The sequence below is a fragment of the Nymphalis io genome, chromosome 12 (assembly GCF_905147045.1).
Source record: "Nymphalis io chromosome 12, ilAglIoxx1.1, whole genome shotgun sequence".
NCBI classification, from domain to species: domain Eukaryota; kingdom Metazoa; phylum Arthropoda; class Insecta; order Lepidoptera; family Nymphalidae; genus Nymphalis; species Nymphalis io.
The window spans coordinates 536,060-561,030 of record NC_065899.1 but is presented as its reverse complement, the minus strand read 5'-3'; the positions used below and the strand labels follow the sequence as shown (position 1 = coordinate 561,030).

At 36.5% G+C, this 24,971-nt stretch overlaps 1 protein-coding gene across 1 annotated transcript in view; it reads left to right on the top strand.

Annotated features, from left to right (window-relative positions):
• Nucleotides 1-24,971, top strand: part of LOC126772539 (protein Aster-B-like) — a 38,967-nt gene that overhangs the window by 5,087 nt on the left and 8,909 nt on the right. Inside the window, exons 3-8 of the mRNA XM_050492939.1 lie at nucleotides 11,151-11,223; nucleotides 11,765-11,863; nucleotides 12,184-12,343; nucleotides 13,084-13,241; nucleotides 14,719-14,871; nucleotides 17,977-18,060. Of these exons, the coding sequence (XP_050348896.1) occupies nucleotides 11,151-11,223; nucleotides 11,765-11,863; nucleotides 12,184-12,343; nucleotides 13,084-13,241; nucleotides 14,719-14,871; nucleotides 17,977-18,060 (727 nt within the window). The remainder of the gene's footprint in view (nucleotides 1-11,150; nucleotides 11,224-11,764; nucleotides 11,864-12,183; nucleotides 12,344-13,083; nucleotides 13,242-14,718; nucleotides 14,872-17,976; nucleotides 18,061-24,971) is intronic.

The following is a 24,971-nucleotide window of genomic DNA, read 5'->3' as shown; positions in this document are numbered from 1 at the left end:
CTCAGCACCGCGTTGAACGATGTTATGCTAAGGTATTTTTATGAATATATATTTTTTACCGGGAGAGGTTTGTGCGAGCTCGTTTCATGGTTCCAGCGACTCGTCAATTATTCTACCGCAAAATATGAATTACTGTTTTCCGGTTTGAACGCACAGTGAGCCAGTGTAATTATAGCAACAATAAACACATAACACCCTAGATTCTCTGGTTCCGTTCTCATTAACGGTGTACTGTTGAGTTATCTATGAGAGAAGGGTATCATTTGGTAGCAATAATGTGATCGCATCACTTTTAAAGTATGATTATAACAACCTCAAAAACACTTAAACGGAACATATCAATCGAATTGTTATTACTTAAGGGACAGTAAACGATCGACACGACAAATAACTAATGGTACTTAATAGAATCAGTGTAAAGCGTAAACAGAAATACGTATGAATACGTAAAGTGTCCACCGATTGACATATATTTGAGTGCTTGCTTTTAAATATATTAAAGCTCCATGCGCCGTGAGGTTTCATCTGCATTGAATGATACTGCTCCATCCCCTTGTGGCATAAGATGTTATACAGATATCCTCGCGATAAATAAATCATTAAACGCATTTTGTTTTCAAATTGGTCAGAGATTATCGCGTTGAAACAAAAAAAACAAACGGCCTAATATTAACATATATTAGTGCCGTTGTATGTAAATATAATCTCTAAACCAAATGAATTAGACCGGAGATTCACTAGCCTTGCTATTTAATTCAAGCGTTTACAAGAAAATCGTGTTCTTGCTTGAGATATTTGTTTATAACTATAAAACCTGCAGATTTTATTTCCTGTTGCCGTTAAACGAAATTATGTGATTGATAAACATTAACTAAACTGTTCGAATCTGCGCTGTTAATTCAGATATAAGAATACGTTTTCTTTGTGCGAAAACATGAGTTGAGGCGATTTGCTTATTGATGCTATGCTATCTATGAGTTGCATGGCTTTATATGTAAGTAAAGTAAGTAAAGCCGTTGGTCTTGCGCCAGAACTCTTTCCAGTCGTGTCGCATTGTGAGAGTTAGGGAACAGAGAGTGCACCTGTGTTTGCGCACACACTTGTGCACTATAATATGTCCTGCGTAGTTGGCTAATCGTTCTTGAGATTGGTCACCGTTGCCGAAATCGGTCTGGAGGTCATTATTGTTATGGCTTTATAGATATTTTAGTAATTAGATCTGTTGTTAAATAAACGTATTACTTTGTGGTCTTTTCATTACAATAATGATGCTCTTTCTCTTTTTAAGTACTTATAATCCATCTGGACGCAAAATTGGAAAGAGAATAGCCGATATAGGATTACCACTACCAGTTAGCACGACCAGTTGTCAAACTTCTGGATTCCACTGGAAATTTTTCGAGATATCGAAAAAAATAAATTGGTCCGATACGGGATGTGAACTCTTTTATCAGTCCGACCTGCGGTTTGAACCCAGGAGCCTGCGGTTCGCGACCTTATATCTAGCCAGTAGATCAACGAAGCAGTCAAATAATAATAACGTTTGATAAACGTACTCTGAATTTAGGGGAACCCATAACGATACTTTTTATGGGAATATAATTATATTCGTATGACCAAAATAATCTTCACCCATTCGTATTCACACATAAAGCAATATTAAGTGCCTCAGTAATAAAAAAAACTCGTTCGTGAAATAATTGCGTGCAAGGCCGAATGTTTTGTTGTAACTAGAGCTACAGCGTGTTCGCGTACTTTGGGAAGGCCGATAAAGATAAAACGATGTGCTTATAAATTTAGGAAGTGTTAGAAGTAGCACCGATAATTTTATATTAAATACATTTTATATAATAACAAGCTTCGCAAATTGAATAATAATTATTGTGATTTATTATTGATTATTCTACGAGCCTAGATGGCCTAGTGGTTAGAACGCGTGAATCTTAACCGATGATCGTGCGTTCAAACCCGGGCAAGCTTTACTGAATTTTCATGTGCTTAATTTGTGTTTATAATCCATCTCGTGCTTGACGGAGAAGGAAAACATCGTGAGTACATGTGTATTCATCCAATCCGCATTGGAGCAGCGTGGTGGAATAAGCTCCAAACCTTCTCAAAAGGGAGAGGAGGCCTTAGCCCAGCAGTGGGACATTAACAGGCTGTTACTATTTGCTGTATTCTACTATCATGTTTTCAAACTAAACTTTAAATGCTCCAAACCTTCTCCTGAAAGAGAAATGTGGCCTTCGCCTTAGCCAGCTTTTACAGCTTACTGTACTGTACTTTTTTATTTACAAAAAATAAAAAAATATTTAGGTAATAAGGTTTATTTATGCCTATTCATTACGTTAATCGCACGATCGCGCGTTTACACGTCACAATATAAATAAATATGAAATTTTTTGAATGAATGTATTTATTATTTCACCATAGATTACAAAAGCAAGTCTTGTCAGCTATATACAGTATCATATGTCTGTGGCACTAATGCCTAAAGGTAGATCCTATATCAGGTCAGGTCAGATACGTCAGGTCACATCCAGTATATCAATTATCAATCAATCAATCAACAGCCAATCGTTGTCCACTGCTGAACATAGGCCTCTCCCAAGGTGCACCAAAGCTCCCTGTCCTCCGCCTTCCGCATCCAGTTGGTGCCCGCCACCTTCTTAAGGTCGTCGTTCCACCTGGCTGGAGGGCGCCCTACGCTGCGCTTGCCGATTCGCGGTCTCCACTCTAGAACTCATCTGCTCCAACGGCCAATGGTCCTACGACATACGTGACCAGCCCACTGCCACTTCAGCCTGCTAATTTTGCAAGCTATGTCATGTCTCCGGTTCTTTTCCGGATAATCTCATTTCTGATCTTATCCTTCAAAGATACTCCGAGCATAGCTCGCTCCATAGCACGCTGAGCGTAGGGTAGAGTGAAATTGCATTTCAGTGCCCTTTGGTCGACGCTTTTACTTCACATATATTGCATTTCAGTTCATGTTATATGAATAATAATCACCACGTTAGCACTTACCACGTTATTATTAACGCTTACGTACACCTGAAAATTGTTTTTGTCATTATCGCGCCCCTTGCTACCTGGCACCTAGAGCGATCGCTCTTCTCGCTCTACCCCAGGGCGCTGTAGACAAACAACTTATGTATATGTACATATAAATGTCGCACGGCTAATTAGTCCTAACGATAATCAGCAAATCATTTACCCATAGAGATCATCACACTAAATAAATTTAACTCTGATTCAGATTATTTTTATATTTAGATAGTAATATGTATAACGTGGGCGTAACGAACTAACGCAATCCAATTAATAGTTATATAAAATAGATGACGTTCGCTTGCAACAAATGTATAATAAATTTTTATATATTTAAAACTGTGACTGTTATTTATTTTAGAAAGGTAGATAAAGGAGACGCGCTTATTGGTTACACGATGGTCAGTGCAGTGATCGTCCATAGACACTAGCATCGTTAAAAGAAAAGTCCACTTCTTGCGTCGTCAACGCGCTGCAAACCATGGTATCTAATGTATTTCCCTTGCCTGCCTGAATACATAAAGTACTAGATTCCGCCCGAGCGTAGGCAGGTGGGCAGGTGTTACGTACACTATGTCATTTTCTGTACCACTGACAACGTGTACGCAACATTTCTTGATTATTGGTTGATTAGTGAATACTTTAAAGTGTAATAAACAAACAAACTCACTTTCGCATTTATAATATTAGTGAGGTAGTAAGGTATTGTGTAAGTGGGACGACCGCACAGACGGAACTACCTGAAGCTAAAAACTAGCGCGGGATTTTTAAATAATAAAAAATACTAATGAACTAAAATTTAAGCAAAACAATTTCGATTATGTTTTTTTTTTTATAAGTGACTGTGCGATGTTTATATTATTGTGATGTAATCATTAAAAAAACAAAAATCCCGAGTTCCTTCGCCGGCTTATAGGTGTTTTCTTTCTCATGCTGGTGATAGTTTTATAAACACTGTTAGTAAGAAATTATTCTAATATATAATTAAGTAATCAAAAGCTCATTACGAAGTTCTTAAGTCATCGAGGAGTGCTGTGATAGATTATGTGCCATGTCTGTTGCCTATTGTGTCCAATTCTGAAGAAAATGCAAATGATGAATGCGTCTTCTCGGGTCCAACTATCTCGAATGCCCATTGGTGTCTTATAATGGATAAATGAGTGGCTTTAATGAGTGATTATATTCATTATACTGGCTATTTCTTGGGGTTTTCGTGACACAGATCCAAATGTAGGCGATGACGTATATTTTTACAGAAGAATTAAGAAAAAACCGTTTAAAAAAGTTACAATGTTTACTATAAGTCATTTCTATTAATTGTAATTATTAGTAAAACTGTACATAATTTGATTAAAGATTTTTTTTAGAAGTGTTTCTAGATTGTATGCGTATCTTATTACATCGTATAGTTCTGTTACTGCAAAAAAACATTTATATATATGTATTTTTTATTTCAATAAGTACTATTAATATTATATAATAACAATAAAAATATGTTTATTTCAAGTCATGGTTAAATTAATGTTTTATATAAGTATATATTGTACCGCCAAAAGGCAATACTAATGTTGTGTTCCAGTTTGAAGGGTGAATGAGCCAGTGTAACTCCAGGCACACGACATAACATCTTAGTTCTCTAAGTTGGCGGTGCATTGGCGATCTCAGGGATGGTTTATATTTCTTCTAATGACGGGCGACGGGCTTCGTCTGCCTACATATTAAAAAAAAAACTTATAGACAACTTAATTAATCTCAAAAATAGTATAAATTATAGGATCTAATGGTAACGCAAGTTATCTTACAACTATAAAGACGAATGGGATTAATGAAAGGTAATAATAGAAACAAAGCGCAATTAAAACTGCAATATTCTGTTGAAATTGAGATTGTATTGACAGTTTAAATGATGAAATTAATTACTTTGAATATTAACAAACAGGCCCCGGTCGTCGACAAACAATGTAACAAATAAAAAACTACTAAAACAAATTTAGCGTTACGTTTTTGAAAAGCTATATTACTTCGAAGTTATTGGTAGTTTTGGGTAGTCTGGTGTTTTTATGATTCCTACGTATACAATGTTCAGGTTTATTTATGACGAATTGATTTCTACAGTTTTTGTAAGTTCTTTGTCATCATTTTAAAACGTGCAGCATTCATTTTTTATCAGAAATCGACCAATTGTAGTTTTAAACCTTCGGAGTCTGATTAGGTTTTTATGTACTTAATTATGTGTCTCGTAATCTGCGGTGAAGGTAAACATCGTGAGGAAACTTGCATGTGTCCAATTTCACTGAAATTCTGCCACAAGTGTATTCATCAATCCGCTACCTTCTCAAGATGAAACAGAGCCTTTGAACAACTAGAAGATTGTAAATTACTCTGGTTATTAATTTTGTAATGTAATTATAAGGTCGCTTATTTTATTATTGGCGATCGTTTCAAGTATTAATTGTTTATAGACTTTCTAGTTATATTAAGTCTCTGCTAGAACCGACTTTGTTATGTTCTTACCGGTTCTGTCCGGCGCGCCTCTATTGCTATTATACGATTATTAATTTGTAGCTAGACCAGTTCTTTTAATTTGAATTAACGACTTATACTGTAGTCTAAATATTCAATTAGCCGATCGAGATTCATCAATATCACTTGATAAAGCCTTAATATTTAATATCCATTCTTATACAAATTTGCAAGATTTTTTTTTTAATTTGACAAATTCAATAATTGAAATAAAATATAGTATTTGAAAGGTTATTTTATTTATGAACTGAATGTAGAATTCAATCAAGTAATAAATATTTCACAAGAGTCCGGCCACTCTCCTATCTGGCAGTGAGTCAGCGGTCGCTGTTCATATTTTTGCTCGGCGGCCGAGCGTGACGATCTGCTTGGTTTACGGCAATTTTAACATATAATCACAGCGCACATGAAATGGTACAAATTAAAATATTTACCGCAGACACGTGAAACATGCAATTTTTGAAAGGTCTGCCTTAGGATAATATACAGCTTAGGATAATAGGTAGTAATTGTTATCGCGAGAAATTAATTTTCGATTGACGGACAAAGGATATTTGTTTCAAATATCATTCGCTACTAAACATAATCGATAAATCATCATTTAGATGATAATAAGATGTGAAATATCTAGTATTTTTTAAATTTTATTTACTAAATTAACATTCGCCAATATTAAATGACCAATTCATAAGAGCATTGATCTTGAAAATTTTTAGGTATCGATATTCATGTCACAATACAAAATAAAATCTGAATCAAAATATGCTTTACGTGTGTACGTCTGATAACGTGTATGTAAAGTTTTATGGTCAGTTGCGTAGTGACAACGTAAAAGCAAACCCAATTAAATAATTAAAACAATCGACGATTTCGATTGCATTTAATTAATTTGTAAAAAAAATCTAAGACTCAGAATATTGAGCGAATTTTAAACTTATTTCTGTCTCACGCTCCACTGATTGATTCTCACTAACATCGGAAATACAATTAATGTTGCAAAACTGTTTAAGGTAACCTTGGAAACCGAAAAATTCCAACAGTGTCTATATTTAGTGTTAAAATATTAATATTCTGTCAAGGCTACTTTCCGCTTTATTGTTAAGATTAATTGAATATAATACGTTTGATTTGATTCAATACTATAGATATATAAACAAGAGTCGTTAAAATCGTATTATATGAGTAGCTTAAACAACATAACGAATCAATAAGCTTCTTAGCTGTTAATTATATTAGTAATTAGTTATATTTATTCTGCCACTTGTGTATTCCACCAACCCGCATTGGAGCAGCGTGGTGGAATAAGCTCCAAACCTTTACCTCAAATGGGAGAGCCTTAGCCCAACAGTTGAACATTAACAGGCTGTTTCTGTACTGTTACTGATATCTTATATGGATCACGTTTTGTTTATATACCACAACTTATATACTATATAAAAATTAAGGTTATCGTCTTATTATATGCGTTAATGTGCATAGGCTATATATTTCTGGTCGGCAGTTGAAGATTTCTCGCAGAAAGCTATCAACGTACAATAGTTAAAGCGCAAGTAATAACTTTAAATGATGACTCACAAATAATGTATGTTAGTAAATAAACCAATATAATTTCCTCTAAAACTCTCCAAGTTTACGAGATTTGTGGTGAGAATCTGAATTGGCAATCATTTTGAATATTGCTTAAATACGTATGTACAATATGTGTATGTATGTTTCAGTGTCTGCGAGTCAATAAAATTAATCAAATTATACTTTTAGGTAGGCTCTTAGAAGCACAGAATATATAATTGACCGGCTCCTTTTAAGTATTATATGGAAAATGCGGTTTTTTTTTCGGGAAAGATGTATAGATAAACTTAAAAGCAAAACCTGAATACAAAATTTGCGTCAAAAAATCGTTATAGTCTTTTGTGTCTATATTATTAATATTTATTTAATAGTATTTTTAAGACCTCGTTACACTTCCCTCCAACAAGTAAGACTTCCGAACCGACCGAAGTAAAACCTGGGAAGGTTTTATGTTATGTAAACAGAGGCACGTGTCGATGTTATTAAAATCGCGAACAAACCTCACAATTATTTTACAAGTTAACCGACTACGAGCCTTGACTCCGTTTCGCGACTTTTGTTTTCATTGTTCTCAATAAATAAATAGCTCTAGCCGGCGGCTCCGCTGGTTGTCTGAATGGAGTGTCGAGTGGAAATATGAAATGACATGTACACTTACATATTTGTACATATTAAATAAAAAGAACAGGGCTATGTTCACCAATCTTGTTATATTTACTATCATTAACTGCTTCGTTGTTCGACTAGATAGGATCTTATAATTATAATTTATCGTCGGCGATATGCCACCACTGCGGTGCGGACCGGGACACCGCTCAGCATACGCTGGAGGGGTGCCCCGCGTGGACACCCCGTGACGTGCCGAGAGGGCGATCCTGGTCCGCGAAGTCAGACAAGACCTGTCCCCGCGAGCAATCGTGTCGGCGATGCTCCACAGGGAATCGGCGTGGAAGGCCGTAGCCTCCTTCTGTAAGACCGTTATGGTTCAGAAGGAGACGGCGGAACGGGAAAGGGAAAGGACAGATCCTGCTCGGCAGAGACGACGTCGGCGTTGTCTCGACCCTCCCACAGCCCCGACGACTGGGGCTCAAAAGATAGAGCGTAATAAAGGTGCGGGGCTCTCGGCTTCGTCGGATTGCCGTCTTATCGGATTTTGAGGGCTCGTCTCAGTCCGGCAGATCAGAAAAATATAAACAATAGTGACCGTTATTAAAAAAATGGGTAATATTATACGTTAGATTTGTCACATAATACTAATCCTTATCAAATTTGTATGTAAATATACATAATACCAATTTGAAATATGACGTCATTAGTTTTAGATATTAAAATAACCGCATAAATAATATATATATAACGCATAGATCAAATAAATAAAGATGATCGCTTCTCTTGACCTTGATTGTATTATAAAATGTATTTATATATCAATGTGAAAAAAACCGGCGGATAAAAATTATAATATTAGCGTGTGAAGTCGGTAAAAGGAGTTACCGACTGACTTGACGTAGTCTCAATCATGTGTTCCGCAGTTTTTTTTTGTACTCTTTTGAGGGCTGTTTCATCTCAATGTCGCGTTAAAGATCCGTCCTTCACACGTTCTTTATAAGAACACTCAGGCCTCTCTACGTCTATGCCACCGGCTATCTTCTCCACAGATAATACTATGACATTGACCTGGATTTCACATCAACAACCAATATTATATGAACTTTATCAACGGAGAAAGCAAACTGCTAACTTGTTATCAATTTTAAACAATTAAATTGTTTATACAAGTATAACTAAGCGTAGATAAGGTATATTGTCTGTTTGATTACATATAAATCGTGTATGTAATAATAATAATAATACCCTGGGTCATTTTTCACACACGGCCATCTGATCCCAAATTAAGCTTGTACAAAGCTTGTGCTATGGAAACCAGACAACTGATATACGACATATACTACTTTTCTTTTATAAATACATACTTATATAGATAATTACACCCAGACTAAGGACAAACAGACATGTTCATGCACACAAATGTCTGTCCTGGGTGGGAATCGAACCCACAACCTTCGGCGTGAAAGGCAAGTATCTACCAACCACGCCAACCGGCCCGTCAAATTGTATGTATAATTAAGAATAACTTAACACTATATATACTTATATTATAAATGCGAAAGTAACTCTGTTTCGCTTTCACGACTGTTGAACCGATTTTAAAGAAATTCGGTATGAAGCAAGCTTAAGGCCCAAGGCAGGACATGGGGGTACCTATTTTTATACATAATACCTGATACGTTCTCCCGTTCTCGAAGCCACAGGCAGAAACAAATTGTGCTGCGATCATGGTTTATCTATCTGAAATTAACAGTTTATTTAAAACCGTACCGTACGGTATCCATGACAATCTATTACCGCCGATCTGCTGAGCTGATCACTCCACGTGTTGACGATTGTTGTAGAAATTACGATAGATTGATGCAAACATAGTGGACTATAATGTGCTACTAATTCTAAGGTAGTGGATGAGTGGATATTCAAAATCAATACTACAATTAATCTACCATTAGTACCATCACAACTTTATATTTTTGTCATAATCAAAATGTCATTAACCAGATATCTCCAAGCCATTGCGATCGATTCTCTTGTATGTATTAATTACGTAATAAAATATTAAAACTATTTAAGAATATATATTAAGAATATTTTATATTGACTATCATCGTTATTACCGTTATTGTATTAATTACTTGTACAATACTTCGAATTTATAACGGCTACGATACGTTCCCGATTCTATTCCGATCCGACGGAACCGCAATCGGATGCTTTTGTTAGTAGAATAAGAAAACGGTTTAACGGCAACGATTACGTTTCGATTCGATTGCGATAAAGTGATTTATTTGTAGAATTGTTAACGAGGTGTAGTTATACCAAACATACATTTGGCTAATATAATACATTTAATGAGCAAATATAAACGAATTTAAGGAACTGCTGGCTAATGGGCCACGGTTTTATTGGTATTTTTTTTTATAGAATAGGAAGGTTGACGGGCATATGGGCCACCTGATGGTAAGTGGTCACCAAACGCCCTTAGACATTGGCATTGTAAGAAATGTCAACCATCGCTTATAGCCAATGCGCCACCAACCTTGGGAACTAAGATTTTATGTCCCTTGTGCCTGTAATTACACTGGCTCACTCACCCTTCAAACCGGAACACAACAATATCAAGTATTGCTGTTTTGCGGTAGAATATCTGATGAGTGGGTGGTACCTACCCAGACGAGCTTGCACAAAGCCCTACCACCAGTATACTAGTGACTGCTCTATTTAGAACTACAGTTTAAAGTTAATATATAATAGTATATAACTTTTCTAAATAAATAATCCTTGTAATGTTATAATTTTTATTTTTATTTAGGTCTCATAAATAAAAACGATTTAGTTTTATAATATTAGTATATTTACATATATTTTTTTCATCTTTTAAGACTATTGTTTCGTACTACAAATTCGATATAATATTTGAAACGCTATAAAATCCTCTATTTACTTCCGATGGCTACTATCACTCGTTGTAAATTCACTGATGGCATACAGTACAGTAACAGCCTGTTAATGTCCCACTGCTGGGCTAAGGCCTCCTCTCCCTTTTGAGGAGAAGGTTTGGAGTTTATTCTCGCACATCCACGCTGCTCCAATGCGGGTTGGTAGAATACACATGTGGCAGAATTTCAATGAAATTAGACACATGCAGGTTTCCTCACGATGTTTTCCTTCACCGTTAAGCACGAGATGAATTATAAACACAAATTGAAAAGCACATGAAAATTCAGTGGTGCTTGCCCGGGTTTGAACCCACGATCATCGGTTAAGATTCACGCGTTCTTACCACTGGGCCATCTCGACTGATGGCATACAATATACTAATAGCTTTTTTTTTATTAATTCGAATGAATTGATATAAATAAACATTATTCGTTCATGTATTTTTTTTTTAATTTCAGAAATGTTTCACGGTCACCCTCCCCGTCACTTCGACACACAGACAGTACATTGGACATTATAGAAAATGATAAAGTAAGTTCAACGCGTAAACAAAACTGTTTAATAAATTTATTTCTACCATTAGTAACAGTATTAAAAATTGAAGTAACGGCCTATAAATTTCTCACCGCTAGGCTAAGGCCCCTACCTATACAGGCTCGTAGCGTCATCTACCACATGCTCGCATGCATGTTGGTAGATACAAATGTAGCAGATGAAAATCGACAATCGAAAAATTCGACATTAATTAATTAAGACAAATTAAACAACCACCTCGAAGAACCACGTGCGTTCTCACCACTGGGCTATCACGACTATAAAGTAACGGCTCCAATAGTAATGCTGAGCAAAGAACTCTATTCTTAACAAAGGTCGGAACTCGTGACATGCAGTCCAAAAACATGCAATTTTCCCCTAAAAATGGTAATTGAACAAGAGCAGATACTAGCAGGTGAAATAGAATAAGATATGAATTCCTTACCGAAATGTACAGAGATTTTTTTTATTACCTGTATATATTCAGATCTTCGTCTAAATCTAGGAGTTCTATCATTTTAAAACTATTATTTTACAGAGGAGTGAAAAAAGCGATTCGTCCATACAAGTGCCTTCACTCGGCCCCGATGTGCCGGTCGGTATTGACATCGCTAATTTGAGTCAGAAGGATCTTAAGGTAAGGGTGCATGAGTTTTTTTCTTTACGAACATTTTAATAACAGTTAGGATTTAAAAAGTGGGAACTTCTGGGAAGTAACTTGGTATATTTCTTAAACGTACCATCTGGGTGTACATCGTGTATCTTGCGAGGTTGGATATCCAATATTAAAACTGACCTAAAATATTTACATATATGACATCTTAGTTTCACCGTCGAACAACGCATTATTGGTGGTGACCACTATCAATCCAATGTGGTCCAATCAGCCACCTTCCTATATTTAAGAAATACAAAATTAAATTTATTCAATCGTGTCCTCTCAATTCGATCCACAAGATATCAGGCTCCAACTCCGGCGCTCGTATCGATGGCGCGAGCACGGTGCGCGCTAAGAAGAAGAGCTGGTACAACTCGCTGTACCCCACGTACAAGAGTAAATGCGAGGACTTCAAGAGACTGTTCAAGGACTTGCCCGACGAGGAGCGCCTCATAGTCGGTAGGTGCGATATCATTCGGTGATCACATACATTGTACGTATTTATGGAGTAGTTATTAATTTTATATTAGTTTTATAGTACGTTTGTTTGTAAATAAATAACTCGAAATAGACATATTACGCTTCGAAATGTTAGATAGTTTCTCAACATTTGCCATGTCATGTCTGATGATGTAATTAATTTCAAGACTCCTTCCGCCTTCAACTTGCTCGTCGTATACATGACTCCGTCCATATGCCAATTTTAGACTTGCGTTTCTCCTTTAATTGACATGCTGTATAAATTGCCTTACCAATATAATTATCCGTTAGATCAATAGCTGGCGCACATGTCAATATATAATTAACGATAGTGATTAACGGTCAAATTAGTACACATCGTTTTTTTTCATTAACTCAAGTTCATATCAAGATTTTTATATATATTCAAGTATATATATATTAAAATATCGGAACTGACCCGATAAATAATTAAGCCTTGTTCCCTTAAACGATTGAAAGAGTATGTTCGGCAGTGTGTCGTCCGCATTATATACTATAAATGGTTTTACTTTGATGAAAAAAGTCTACATTTTTTATCCATCACGGAACAAATGCGTCGGAATCGCAGGGCCAACGATCATAGCCTATCGAACGGACAGAACAAATAATAGATAACAGAAGTCAAATAGGAGTAGTTCCTAATAGTACCGTGCGAAGCTCCCGGAGCATGGAGTAGTGAAGTGTGGCGTGTCGCGCAGACTACTCGTGCGCGCTGCAGCGCGACATCCTGGCGCACGGGCGGCTGTACGCGTCGCAGAGCTACCTCTGCTTCTACGCGAGCATCTTCGGCTGGGAGACCAGCCTCACGCTGCGCTGGAAGGACGTCACGGCCATCACCAAGGAAAAAACTGCGCTGGTCAGTCCCACTATAGTACAGTTTTTAATAAATTAATAGAATACATATAAAATATATACATATTCAAGTAAGAGTAGACTGAGATTTTACTGCTGTTAAGATTTTTGCGGCTCGTCTGGTGGCAGGTATACTTCGCCGCTAGACGGTGCTGTTGCACAGCAACGTATACATACCGTTTTAGCGATCGTCATGGCAAGCGGTTTACATTTGGAAACAGATATTTTTTTAAACATAAATCGTATCGGTTTTCAACATAGTTAAAGAGGTGCCGCAACATAGTTAAAAACTGCTGGTAAAATTTGCCTGCACATATCATCTATTAAGTAAATACTTTACTGCTCAAAATTATAGTAGTATATACCTACTTTGTATTATTTATCTGACTGCCTCGTTGGTCTAGTGGCTTGATATAAGGCTGCAGACCTGAAGGTTCTGGGTTCAATTCACAGGTCAGGCCAATAAAAAGCTATTGGGTTTTTCTGTCAGAAAATTCTTAGCAGCAGTCCGTAGTCTGGAAGTTGAAAGTGTGTACACTCCCGTGCCTCGGAAATCACTTAAAGCCGTTGGTCCTGCGCCTGAACTCTTTCCGGTCGGGTCGGATTGCCGTCCCATCAGATTATGAGAGTTAGGGAATAGAGAGTGCACTTGTTTTTGCGCACACACTTGTGCACTACAATATCTCCTGCGTAGTTGGCTAATCTCTCTTGAGATTGGCCGCCGTGGCCGAAATCGGTCTAGAGGACATTATTATTCTTTATTTATGAAACAATTGTAAGCAGATAATAACATAGGAAACTGGAAAGACATGACGATGACACTTTTTTCCTTTCTTATTCCACAAAATTGAGTAGTCGTGTTTATGTAAATAATGAAATATGAACACAACAGAGAAGTATACACATTCACTCAGAATCCTGTGGTGCTCGCGCAGATTTGAGCCCGCAATCTCTTGCGTTCTCTATATTTTATTAACCACTGGTGATAGAGCTTTGTGCAAGCTCGTCTGGGTAGGTACCATCCACTCATCAGATATTCTACCGCAAAACAGCTGTACTTGGTATTGTTGTATTCCGGTTTGAAGGGTGAGTGAGCCAGTGTAATTACAGGCACAAGGGACATAACATCTTTGTTCCTAAGGTTGGTGGCGCATTGGTGATGCATAGGTTAACATTTCTTACAATGCCAATGTCTATGGGCGTTGGTGACCACTTACCATCAGGTGGCCCATATGCTCGTCCGCCTTCCTATTCTATAAAAAAAACCCACACCGCTCTCGTCATACATTGGAAATTTAAAACCAAAATATACAAGTAGTCCTTTAAAAACACGTTTGAATCGCCATCTTACAAAATCGCTACTATACTAACGGCCAATCTCTTTTATCAATTATTTTATAATCCGGTACAGTAAGTAGCTAAGCCTTATTTATTTATATTTTAATGGTCTGAAGAATTTAAAAAAAGGATTAATTCGTAAGGTGATCCCGAATGCGATCTTGGTATGCACTGAGTCGGAGAAGAACTTCCTGACGTCATTCTCGGGGAGGGACAAGGCGTACCTGATGCTGTTCCGCATCTGGCAGAACGCGCTGATGGACCAGCCCATATCCAGTCAAGAGATTTGGCAGTGGGTATGTATGCAAGTGAATATATTCAACGACAATAAAATTCTCGCAAATCTGACCTCTTAGTACTCGTGGTGCTGTTTTTTTCTCTTTCTGTAATCATTGATTTAACATTCGAAAGAGGAAGACACAAAATTGTTTAACTAATAACTAAACATTTACTGGTAAAACCGTAAGTGATCATAATAAAATGATTTGTCATCTTCATTCACCATATTTTTGTCTTAATATTATATTGCATGATAAAGTAATATAATATTATTTAGATTTAGACTGTGGTAGGATAATCAAACATATCGACAATTGCAATTTATTTCACACACTTTTACACATAGATTTAATATATAAAATACTTCCAACGAAACAACGTTGGATATTTCTTGAAAATTGTCAAATACTCAATGATTGATGATCTTGCAAGTGTGTGCGACACAAATCCTGCAACTGAAAATTGCTCCGGGGCCATTCAACCGATTGCGCGAAAGTTTTGCCTTACATTTTGTTACTGATGACGACTAAATATATCATATCTAGCTCGTTTTAAATTAAGAAAATTAGGTTTCTCGATCAGTATAACTTTAAGAATACCTTAGTCATTTTCCCTCCCTTGTCCCTCCATTTGTCCTCCCTTTTCTTCTTAATATCGGATAATTTTACATACAATTAAATTTAAACACACTTATTTTTTTATCTGTCATTGTGTTTCATTTAAATTTTTCGTTGATTTGGCTTTATGACCGAGGTAAAGGGAGCAGCTGAAAACCACTGCTGTTTCGATTAGGCTATACTGTGCTGGCTCGTTTTTGACACGACATTTTATGTGAAACTGGTTTCGCCGGTGCTTGGTTGAGTCGGTGTGTGTGTTTGTGTGTGTTCCGATGTTCAGGGCGCACTCGGCGCCTTGGACACCGTTGAGCCCCACTTACCCCACCCCACTATTCCCGTGGGGGAAATGAGTTTTTCCAGTGATAAAAAAAAAGATATCATATATCCCTATCTGTAGCCCCACACAACTTGTATACAAAAGTTTCACAATGATCGATGAGTAGTTAGGACTTGAACACGTAATCACTTTTACATTTATAATATTTGTTAGAATTTACCATACGACTTGTTTGTTGAGTTCCGTAGCGTGGGTGCAATCAATGTTCTATCTTTCATATAAATTTATTTTCAGTTAGGAGTGTTTCGTAAGTCGCTCATCTCAGTACGTAATGAATGTACAAATTATGCGCATGTTCACACGTATTCGGAGCGCCGGTGTTGTTTTTACGCGTTATTTCGATTAGAAATTCAAAACCGTTCAAATAACATGCGACGCGGAGCTACGACCTCAAAACTATTGTGGCAAATTATATTCTATTGTCGTTAAAACTGTTACACTCCTTCATTCGTACGGGCGAACTTTTGTGGATCCGATTTTTAATGTACCCGCCTGACCTATTGTTCCGCTTCATGACTTCACAAGGCGCTGCATATTACATTTATGATAATGTATGTAGTCTTGCCAAAATTTAATTTAATCGTTTTGTTGACCTAAAAATACTGGGTTAGGATTTCTGAATTCATTAGAGCTGAATGTGTTTCGGGTTTAAGGTTTTCATGATATGATTATGGTGCACATATCGAGGGTTTTCCTATAAATGAAGGTGTTGTCGGAATACCAAATTTTGTTAGATGAAATTAATTTTAGGCGAACTTGCGTTGTTTAGTTTCGAGTTTCGCTGTATTAGAAATGTATATTAATATTATAAAGTTGAAGTAGTTTGTTGATTGTCTGAATGTGATAATGCAATATGAGTTTTTGTTGATAGTCCATTTATTGACAAAGGTTACATATTTATATAGACTACTAGCTTCCACCCGCATTTGGGGGGGCGTGTTAATTATCCTTTGCCCTTTTCTGACAACGTTTAAACAATATTTCATAATGATCGGTAACAAAAAAAGAAACAAAATCGCATCAGCATTTATTAGTGAGAATGACCATGCTCCAATCCACGAGATAGAAGCAGAAACGTAAGCGGGTGAAACCATTAGGAGTTATACAAATGTTAGAATTTCGAAATTTATTTAAACCATCCCTAGTTTGCAATCACTCTCATATAATAAAATTAAATGATTAGTATTAAAAAAGTATATCTTCATGGATCATTGGTCGATTGCTAAACACACAGTATACAGGGTGTTTGGGATCAAGGCCGGAATATAGATCAGTGTGTGATGCCGTGTCTCGCGGGACACTTGTGTCCGTGAGTCGCTCTCGCGAACACTCGCTACGTGATTACACCAACTATTTTATTAACGTACTTGCTTGGTTAAGAAGGTAAGACTGTAAATAATATAGATATATCAAAACATTAACTCATCTCAAAGACAAGAATGTCGCGTAGTAATTATTTTTTGTTTAATAAGGACGTCAGTGATTCGAAGTATTTAAGCTTTTATTTTTAAAATTTTATTCATTTAAAGTAACGTCTCGGTTAAAGTCTTATAGATTGATCATAACTACGCAGTAATTGTAGCTGTAATTCCCGCTTCCCCTCTCCTTCTCAAGTCTACGCGTGGTGGCTTCGATGTCACCGCCTAACTGTGAGTTCAATTCCATCGCACACGAAGAAATTTGGCAACACTTTTCTTCGTCGAACCTCAAAAAAATGGAATTCTTTACCAGCACGTGTTCCCCATCTCCCATAACCTTATTTCCTTCAAACGAGGCTTGAAGAGGCATCTTGTGGGTCGGCAAGGCGGGGGAGCTAGTGCAGAACATATTTCCTGACTGTACTGGCCGTCGTCGCGTTTGGACTCAACTACCACACTATCAGATGGAATTGAGTCATTTGCCTACCGGGTACTATGACAAAAAAGTAACGGCTTCATATCGCGTTTACTTAAAAGAGATCTAACAGTACTAGAGGCGGTTCAAGGTGTTACAATGTTTTCGAAATTTTAATATGTACTAATATTTGTATATATTTTTCTTTTATGTTATTTGAAAGTATTAAAACGTGATATATTGCTAGGCATCCCGTATTTACACAATTGAACATATATGTTTTGTTTGCTTATGTTGATGTTTTATTTATATAAAGCATCGTGTCTGTGCGGCAGGTGCACACGTGCTACGGCGAGGAGCTGGGGTTCGACTCGGACGAGGACGCGCCTGACGTCATCGCCGCGCTCGACGTCACCGAGGTACGTACGAAACCAATTGTAGATTCTAACGATAAGAATCATTAGAGACCATATTTTTTGACGAGCCGGTTGGCGTGGTTGGTAAATACTTGCCTTTCACGCCGAAGGTTGTGGGTGCGATTTCCACCCAGAACATTTGTGTGCACGAACATGTCTGTTTGTCCTGAGTCTGGTTGTAATTATCTATATAAGTATGTATTTACAAAAGAAAAGTAGTATATGTAGTATATCAGTTGTCTGGTTTTCATAGTACAAGCTCTGCTTAGTTTGGGATCAGATGGCCTTTTGTGAATAATGTCCCAGGATATTATTATTTATACAAATACTAAAAGCAAACAACCGCCGAATTTATACGGGACACATGCGCGAAACACGTGCCGGTAGCTTACACAATGCCACGCAGACTCCTTGCACGTGTCCTCTACTGTGTTTTTATACTAATTGCCATACTTGTAGCACAGGTAGAAAAATAGAATAATCTTTATGAGTATTTTGTAACGAAATCACAATCGTCGGCTCATATCAACGCCATCAAACCATGTCAGTCCACCGCTGGACATAGTGTCCGAGGACGGTGTAAAGCCATTGTTTATATGTATTTAATCCCTAATTTGGAATCTTGGAGCGGGCATCTCAGTCACCGAAACCGTATCTTCCAAACGATGGAATATTTCAAAAGACTTTTATAATATAAATACCAATAATTAAGTCTAATGTTTCTATATAAAATAAATATTTATAGTTTTAAGGGTGAGTGAGCCAAGAGCGGAGATGGCCCAATGGTACGAACGCGTAAATCTTAACCGATGATCGTGGGTTCAAACCCGGGCAATCAACACTGAATTTTCATGTGCTTATAATAATATAATATTTATTTCAAGTACCATGGACTCATTTTGTTAGTAATACAAAAACTTAAATGTCTATGTTAGTACTTAACCTAAGGCTATCTAAAAAATATGAATATTTAGATATGTGAGTCACCTCTGCGCCATTCCATTAGAAATAGCACAGCAGTGACCCACATATGTGCAGTCCAGCCTGCCCGCGATTAGTTTCAAGATGCTGTTGGTACTGTCCCGCACTCTGCGCACCAGGGCTCCACATCTTTTACGCATAGTAGTATAAAAACAGTCCACGTGTGCCTCCGCGAACATCCCTGATGCGCTACACAATCGGGGTAGCCCCATCAGCACCCTGAAAGCATTGTTATATTGTACACGAATAGCGTTGTACGACTTTTGCGTGTACTTGGCCCACAGGTTGCACGTGTAGAAATTCATACAATATGCTCTGAACAACGTGCCCTTGACGCTGTCCGAGCAGCGCGCAAACCTGCGAGTCAGCATGTTCGCTCTTACTGACAACGCCCTCCGTTCTCTTTCAATATCAGCGTCGTCTTTGAGGTCTGAAGTCAATATATGGCCAAGATATTTAAATTGGGAAACCCTTTGCAGTGCTGTACCATTGAGCATTACTGGTGGTACACTACTTGGCACTTTACCTCCGGCCTCAAAAACCATCACTACACTTTTCTTTGCATTATAGTTAAGACCATGACTTCCCACATAATCCTCACATTTAGCCATCAGTTTTCTAAGACCACAAACAGACGCACTCAACAGCACCATGTCATCGGCGTAGCTTATGTTATTAACACAAATACCGTCTATGTAACAGCCGATCCTGGTGCTGCTAAGCTCGGCGATTAAATCGTTCACATAAAGGTTAAAGAGCGTTGGCGAGCTCAATCCCCCCTGCCTCATCCCACACTCCAACCCATATGGACGTGACAATGCTCCTGCCCATCGGACATTATTGACCTGATTCCCATACCAAAATTTAAAGATATTGATCAGTTCCGAAGGTATGCCAATCTCTACATCTTAGATCCCAAGGTTGATGGCGCGTTGACGATATTCGGAATAGTCAATATTTCTAACGGTACCAATGTCTAGGTGTTAACTTGCCATCAGGTGTCTGATGAACCAGTCTGCCTGAATATTTTAACAAATGAAGAAAAAAAAGTAATCATGAGATAATTGCGATTAAAAAAAAATAATCAATAGCGTTATCTCTTTAAGTGTGATATAAGAACGATTTACACCTGCGACTGTAAAATTTGATTCATGTTGATACAAAGATAAACGCGGCGATATCTGAACGGTATCTTTGATAGCATGTGATAATTTAACGCTCAATTCGAAATGGGAAGCGAAAATTATACACGGTCATGTTTTGTCCGTGAAAAGGAACGTTTTATAGACCGAAAGTGGGGGGTTTTTAGTGGATTTAGTTGTTATTCATGGGATTGTAAATATCGTTTGTGTTGTGGTTGTTGGAATAGCTTATAAGCTATAGCGGAACAGTTGCCGTGTGATATAAGGATGAATTATAAATATTTGAAGGTGAGCTCCGAAAGTCTGAACAAAACGCCATTGAAATACATCCTATCGAAAAATGTTTTCAAGGTAAAAAACATTTACATAATTCCAATCATCCTGTTGTTATAGATATGTAACTCTCTCTCTCTCTCTTTCTCTCTCTCTCTCTCTCTGCTTGGTTTTGCGCAAAAATTATATTATTTGTTTTTTGTGTCCAATTATTTTATCCGTGCTAACTCTGAGCTGGTAAAACTCTCCTCTAGTGTTGCAAATGATCCAAAAAGGGTGGTGGTCACTTTCCATCAGGAACACAACCTACCCGTTTATCCCCTTTTAATGAAAAATAAATTAAAAAAAAGCTCATATACTATTAATTTTTTTTATACATCACATAATTGTTTAAATGATTTAGAATACATCTTAGTCCATAACCATGTTAACATGTCTATATATATGTTATGTCAATGTTAAAAAATGAAAATTGTAAAAAATAAATTGACTCCATACAAAATGAGCGATAAGCTGACCGAGTTAGTGTAAAAGGCGAATTTACAATTTCCATTTTTTAACATTGACATAACATTTATAAACACATGTTAACATTTGTACCTATTCCATTTTGACCGCGCGCATACTAGAGGGCGCCAGGGTAATGATTGCACACGGGTGGTATATGGGCTAGAGACGCCCGTGCTTAGTCCTGAAATTAATTTCTTTTGTGAAATAGCTATGGAATATATGATTTTCAGTCTGAAATATATAACTACATATAATAAACGATCTCGCTGTACCTATTAGGTACTTGTAATAATTTAACATCGTTAATTTTAACCAAATTTTATTAAATATATCGGTTTTAATTTTGACACAAATTGATCTTAGCTGTGTCCTATGCTGGATTAAAAAAAAAATCCTTTTGTACATCTGTCTATCTATATAAATAAGGGTGAGCGTTTGCATGTTCTTCCTTTACGCGTTCCTGAACCATTAATCCGATTATGATGAAACTTTGGTGATTCGTTCTGCATACGCCCGTGAATATTCCTAGCTCAAACAAGATTTCATTTGTATGTTTGTCCTTCAGTATAATCGTTCTATGTAGACCCTTATCTACCCGTGCGAAGCCGGAACAGTTACTTATTAAGACAAAATATTTATAAATGTAATTTGTCTATGAAATTTGAGGATATAACTAATGTTAAATGTCTTGCTTATATAAAGTCGATATTAATGGTATGAAATTTCAAGTGATGCTCAAACAACTGCATTCCTAAAGTCTGTAAAAAATTAAATCTCAACACGCAATCCGCAATGCTCGTAAATAGAATTTTAAAAGTCTATCAGTTTCGCGCCATAAAGAGTATCTGTCAATGTTCTTGTTGCCAGATAAAAAAATATAACTATAATTCGTAATATAATAATAATATGTATTACATCTAATATATATTACAATCTTACTTAGTCTTACACGTTTAAATAAATATTATACTCTAAGGAATAATGCAACCGCCGTTTATACATATAAATAAAATTGTAGCGTCCACCTGTGTTTATATAAGCAATTTTTTTATTTTAATGAAGGATTAAAAATAAGTAAACTTAAGATTGCTCTGTACACAAAAAAAAGACATTTAAAGTTTATTATTCCATATTTCCGTTTTACTTTTTTTACTAAATAATTATTTTTTAAAACATCAAATCTTTTTGTAAATATTATTTCTAATTTTTTTTATTATCACGTAAATTATCACACTAAACTTAAATGCCAGTATCAAGGCAAACTTATCGAACATTAAAGAAATATTACAATTATTTCTTTACACATACAATTCAAACAAGCATTGTGTACGTTAAAATGGTAGATTTCGAAAAATTTCCACGTTGCCGAAGCCGCGTGGTTTGCTAGTTTATGAATATGCAACTCTCCAGTTCGATTTAACAAGAGCGTAATAATTACCTGTACATAACACATGTAACTGAATTTGTGTGTATTAGCGACAATCTACAAACGTCATACGTTTGAAACGCGTTACATATTTTCATAGCAGTGAAATCATTTTGGTGTTAAGTGAATACGGAAATCAAAACCATACGAGGATGATACATTGTTGTAATTAAGTTCGTACGTTAAGTTTTTAAGTAATTTTGTACTTTTATTTTTTGTTATAGTATAGGTAGGCAGACGAGCATATGGGCCACCTGATGGTAAGTGGTCACCAACCCACATAGACATTGCCATTGTAAGAAATGTTACCCATTGTTTACATCGCCAATGCGCCACCAACCTTGATAACTAAGATGTTGTGTCCTTTGTACCTGTAATTACACTGGCTCACTTACCCTTCAAACCGAAACACTTGTTGTGTTACGAAGTACTGCTGTTTTGCGGTAGAATATCTGATGAGTGAGTGATAGCTACCCGGACGAGCTTGCACAAAGCCTACCTCTAGTAAAAACGTAGTTTAAACATAATTTCTTTATATATGCGTTATATATGTCGCAGAATCAAAGATAAGACGCCATAATTTAAGTACAACGCCATCTATAAACGGTTCTAGGAAACGTCAAGTAGTACGCTTGAGTAAGGTCGATACAGGAATTCAGAGTGCCCACTTGACAGTTAATGAATAATGAGCTGTTAATGGTTTTACATCGGACACTTAAGGTTTACTGAACGCTCTCGCGGAGGGGACTTGGGAAAGGGACTCCGGGGCGAACGGTCGTCTTCTCGCTGCGTTTCCAACCACTTTATACGGCGTGGTTAATTGATATTTTGTGATTATCGATTGTCAGCGAACAAATAAATAACGTTTTACAAGACCGAACTTTTTCTTTGCGCCTACATGTCTGATAACGGCTCCGACAACGAAGTGCCCCGCGTGATCAATATTAATACATAATATATATAACGGGGTTGCCGTTATATATATTATGTATGCGTTTCTATAATCTAATTCCACAGATGTTTCTTTTTAAAAAAAAAAAAAAATGTATAAGACATCTTACCTAATACAAAATTATACATATATCATAAAAAAGCATGGAGTTAGTTTTTGTTGATATTAATGCAGGATGTTAGATAAATATAGTACATAAATTTAATTCAGATAACTCTGTAATTTTTTTTTTTTTTTTATAGAAAAGGAAGGCGGACGAGCATATGGGCCACCTGATGGTAAGTGGTCACCAACGCTCTTAGACATTGGCATTGTAAGAAATGTCAACCATCGCTTACATATCCAATGCGCCACCAACCTTGGGAACTAAGATTTTATGTCCCTTGTGCCTGTAATTACACTGGCTCACTCACCCTTCAAACCGGAACACAACAATATCAAGTATTGCTGTTTTGCGGTAGAATATCTGATGAGTGGGTGGTACCTACCCAGACGAGCTTGCACAAAGCCCTACCACCAGTAAAATTGAATTGAATGAATTGAAAAGTGAGAGAAAGAATACATTCAAAACTGCTTTGGAAAGGGCAATGAATAAAGTGTGCTGAGGTTTTTTTCTCTTTATCAGTTTGTAAGTGTATTTTATCAGTGTAATTCTTTTTTTGCCAATGCGTGGCCAACGTGGATGCACAGAGCACAGTTTTGCGGTAGCGTCGTACCCAGATCTGTGTGTAGGTAACCTTCCAACATACTATCTGGGCCGGTATGAGGAAACCGTTAACCATCACGCTGTTAAGTTCCAAAAAGTCTTATGTGCGCAATAGTTCAAGCTTCCTCCCTATAACATTTTATAACACTTTTTGTTTATATACTTTTTGAATAAAGCAATCTAATTCTTCATTAAGATTCTACACTCTTAAAGAGGATTTTTTACTAAGATGCCACTCTCCTTCTTAAGAACTGCTTAAGAAAAACAATTGTTTAATATATAAATTATACTTTCATAAATGTAACATAAATTAAGAGTCGAGATATCGTATGAGCTAGAAAGTGCAAATCTTAACCGAGATGCGGTTTTACACCCAGGAAAGCACTACTGATTTTTCGGGTTATGTTTATTGTATATAATTCATATCGTGAGGATGCATGTGTGGGATGCAGATCGATTACATGAATACTCATCGCATCGCACTTACTAACCCGCATTGGAGCGAGAAGCGGAATAAATTGCAAAAAGCTCTTCTGCAGAAGAAGAGAGGTGACTTGTCCAGCATAGCATTTTTCAAAATATTTTAACATTTAAAATAAATCAATATAAAAATATGTTGCTGTTAGGTATTAGTAATTTATATTAATCCGATAAAAATGTGACGAAAATATTTAAATAATTTAAATAGATAGATATATTAATTATTAATGCATTGTTTTGCCGTTTAATGGTTTAATCTTGAAAAATTAATCACATTAATGGTCAATCAATTACATATTTATTAATTAAAATATAATGATAAAATATTTTAATTAGTAAAAAGTAATATTATTAAACGATGAGTAGAGCAGGTCTGCAGTATTCGCGGTTACAAAAAACTAGGTATGGCTAACTTTGTGCACTCCCGTCTGGATTGGTACCACC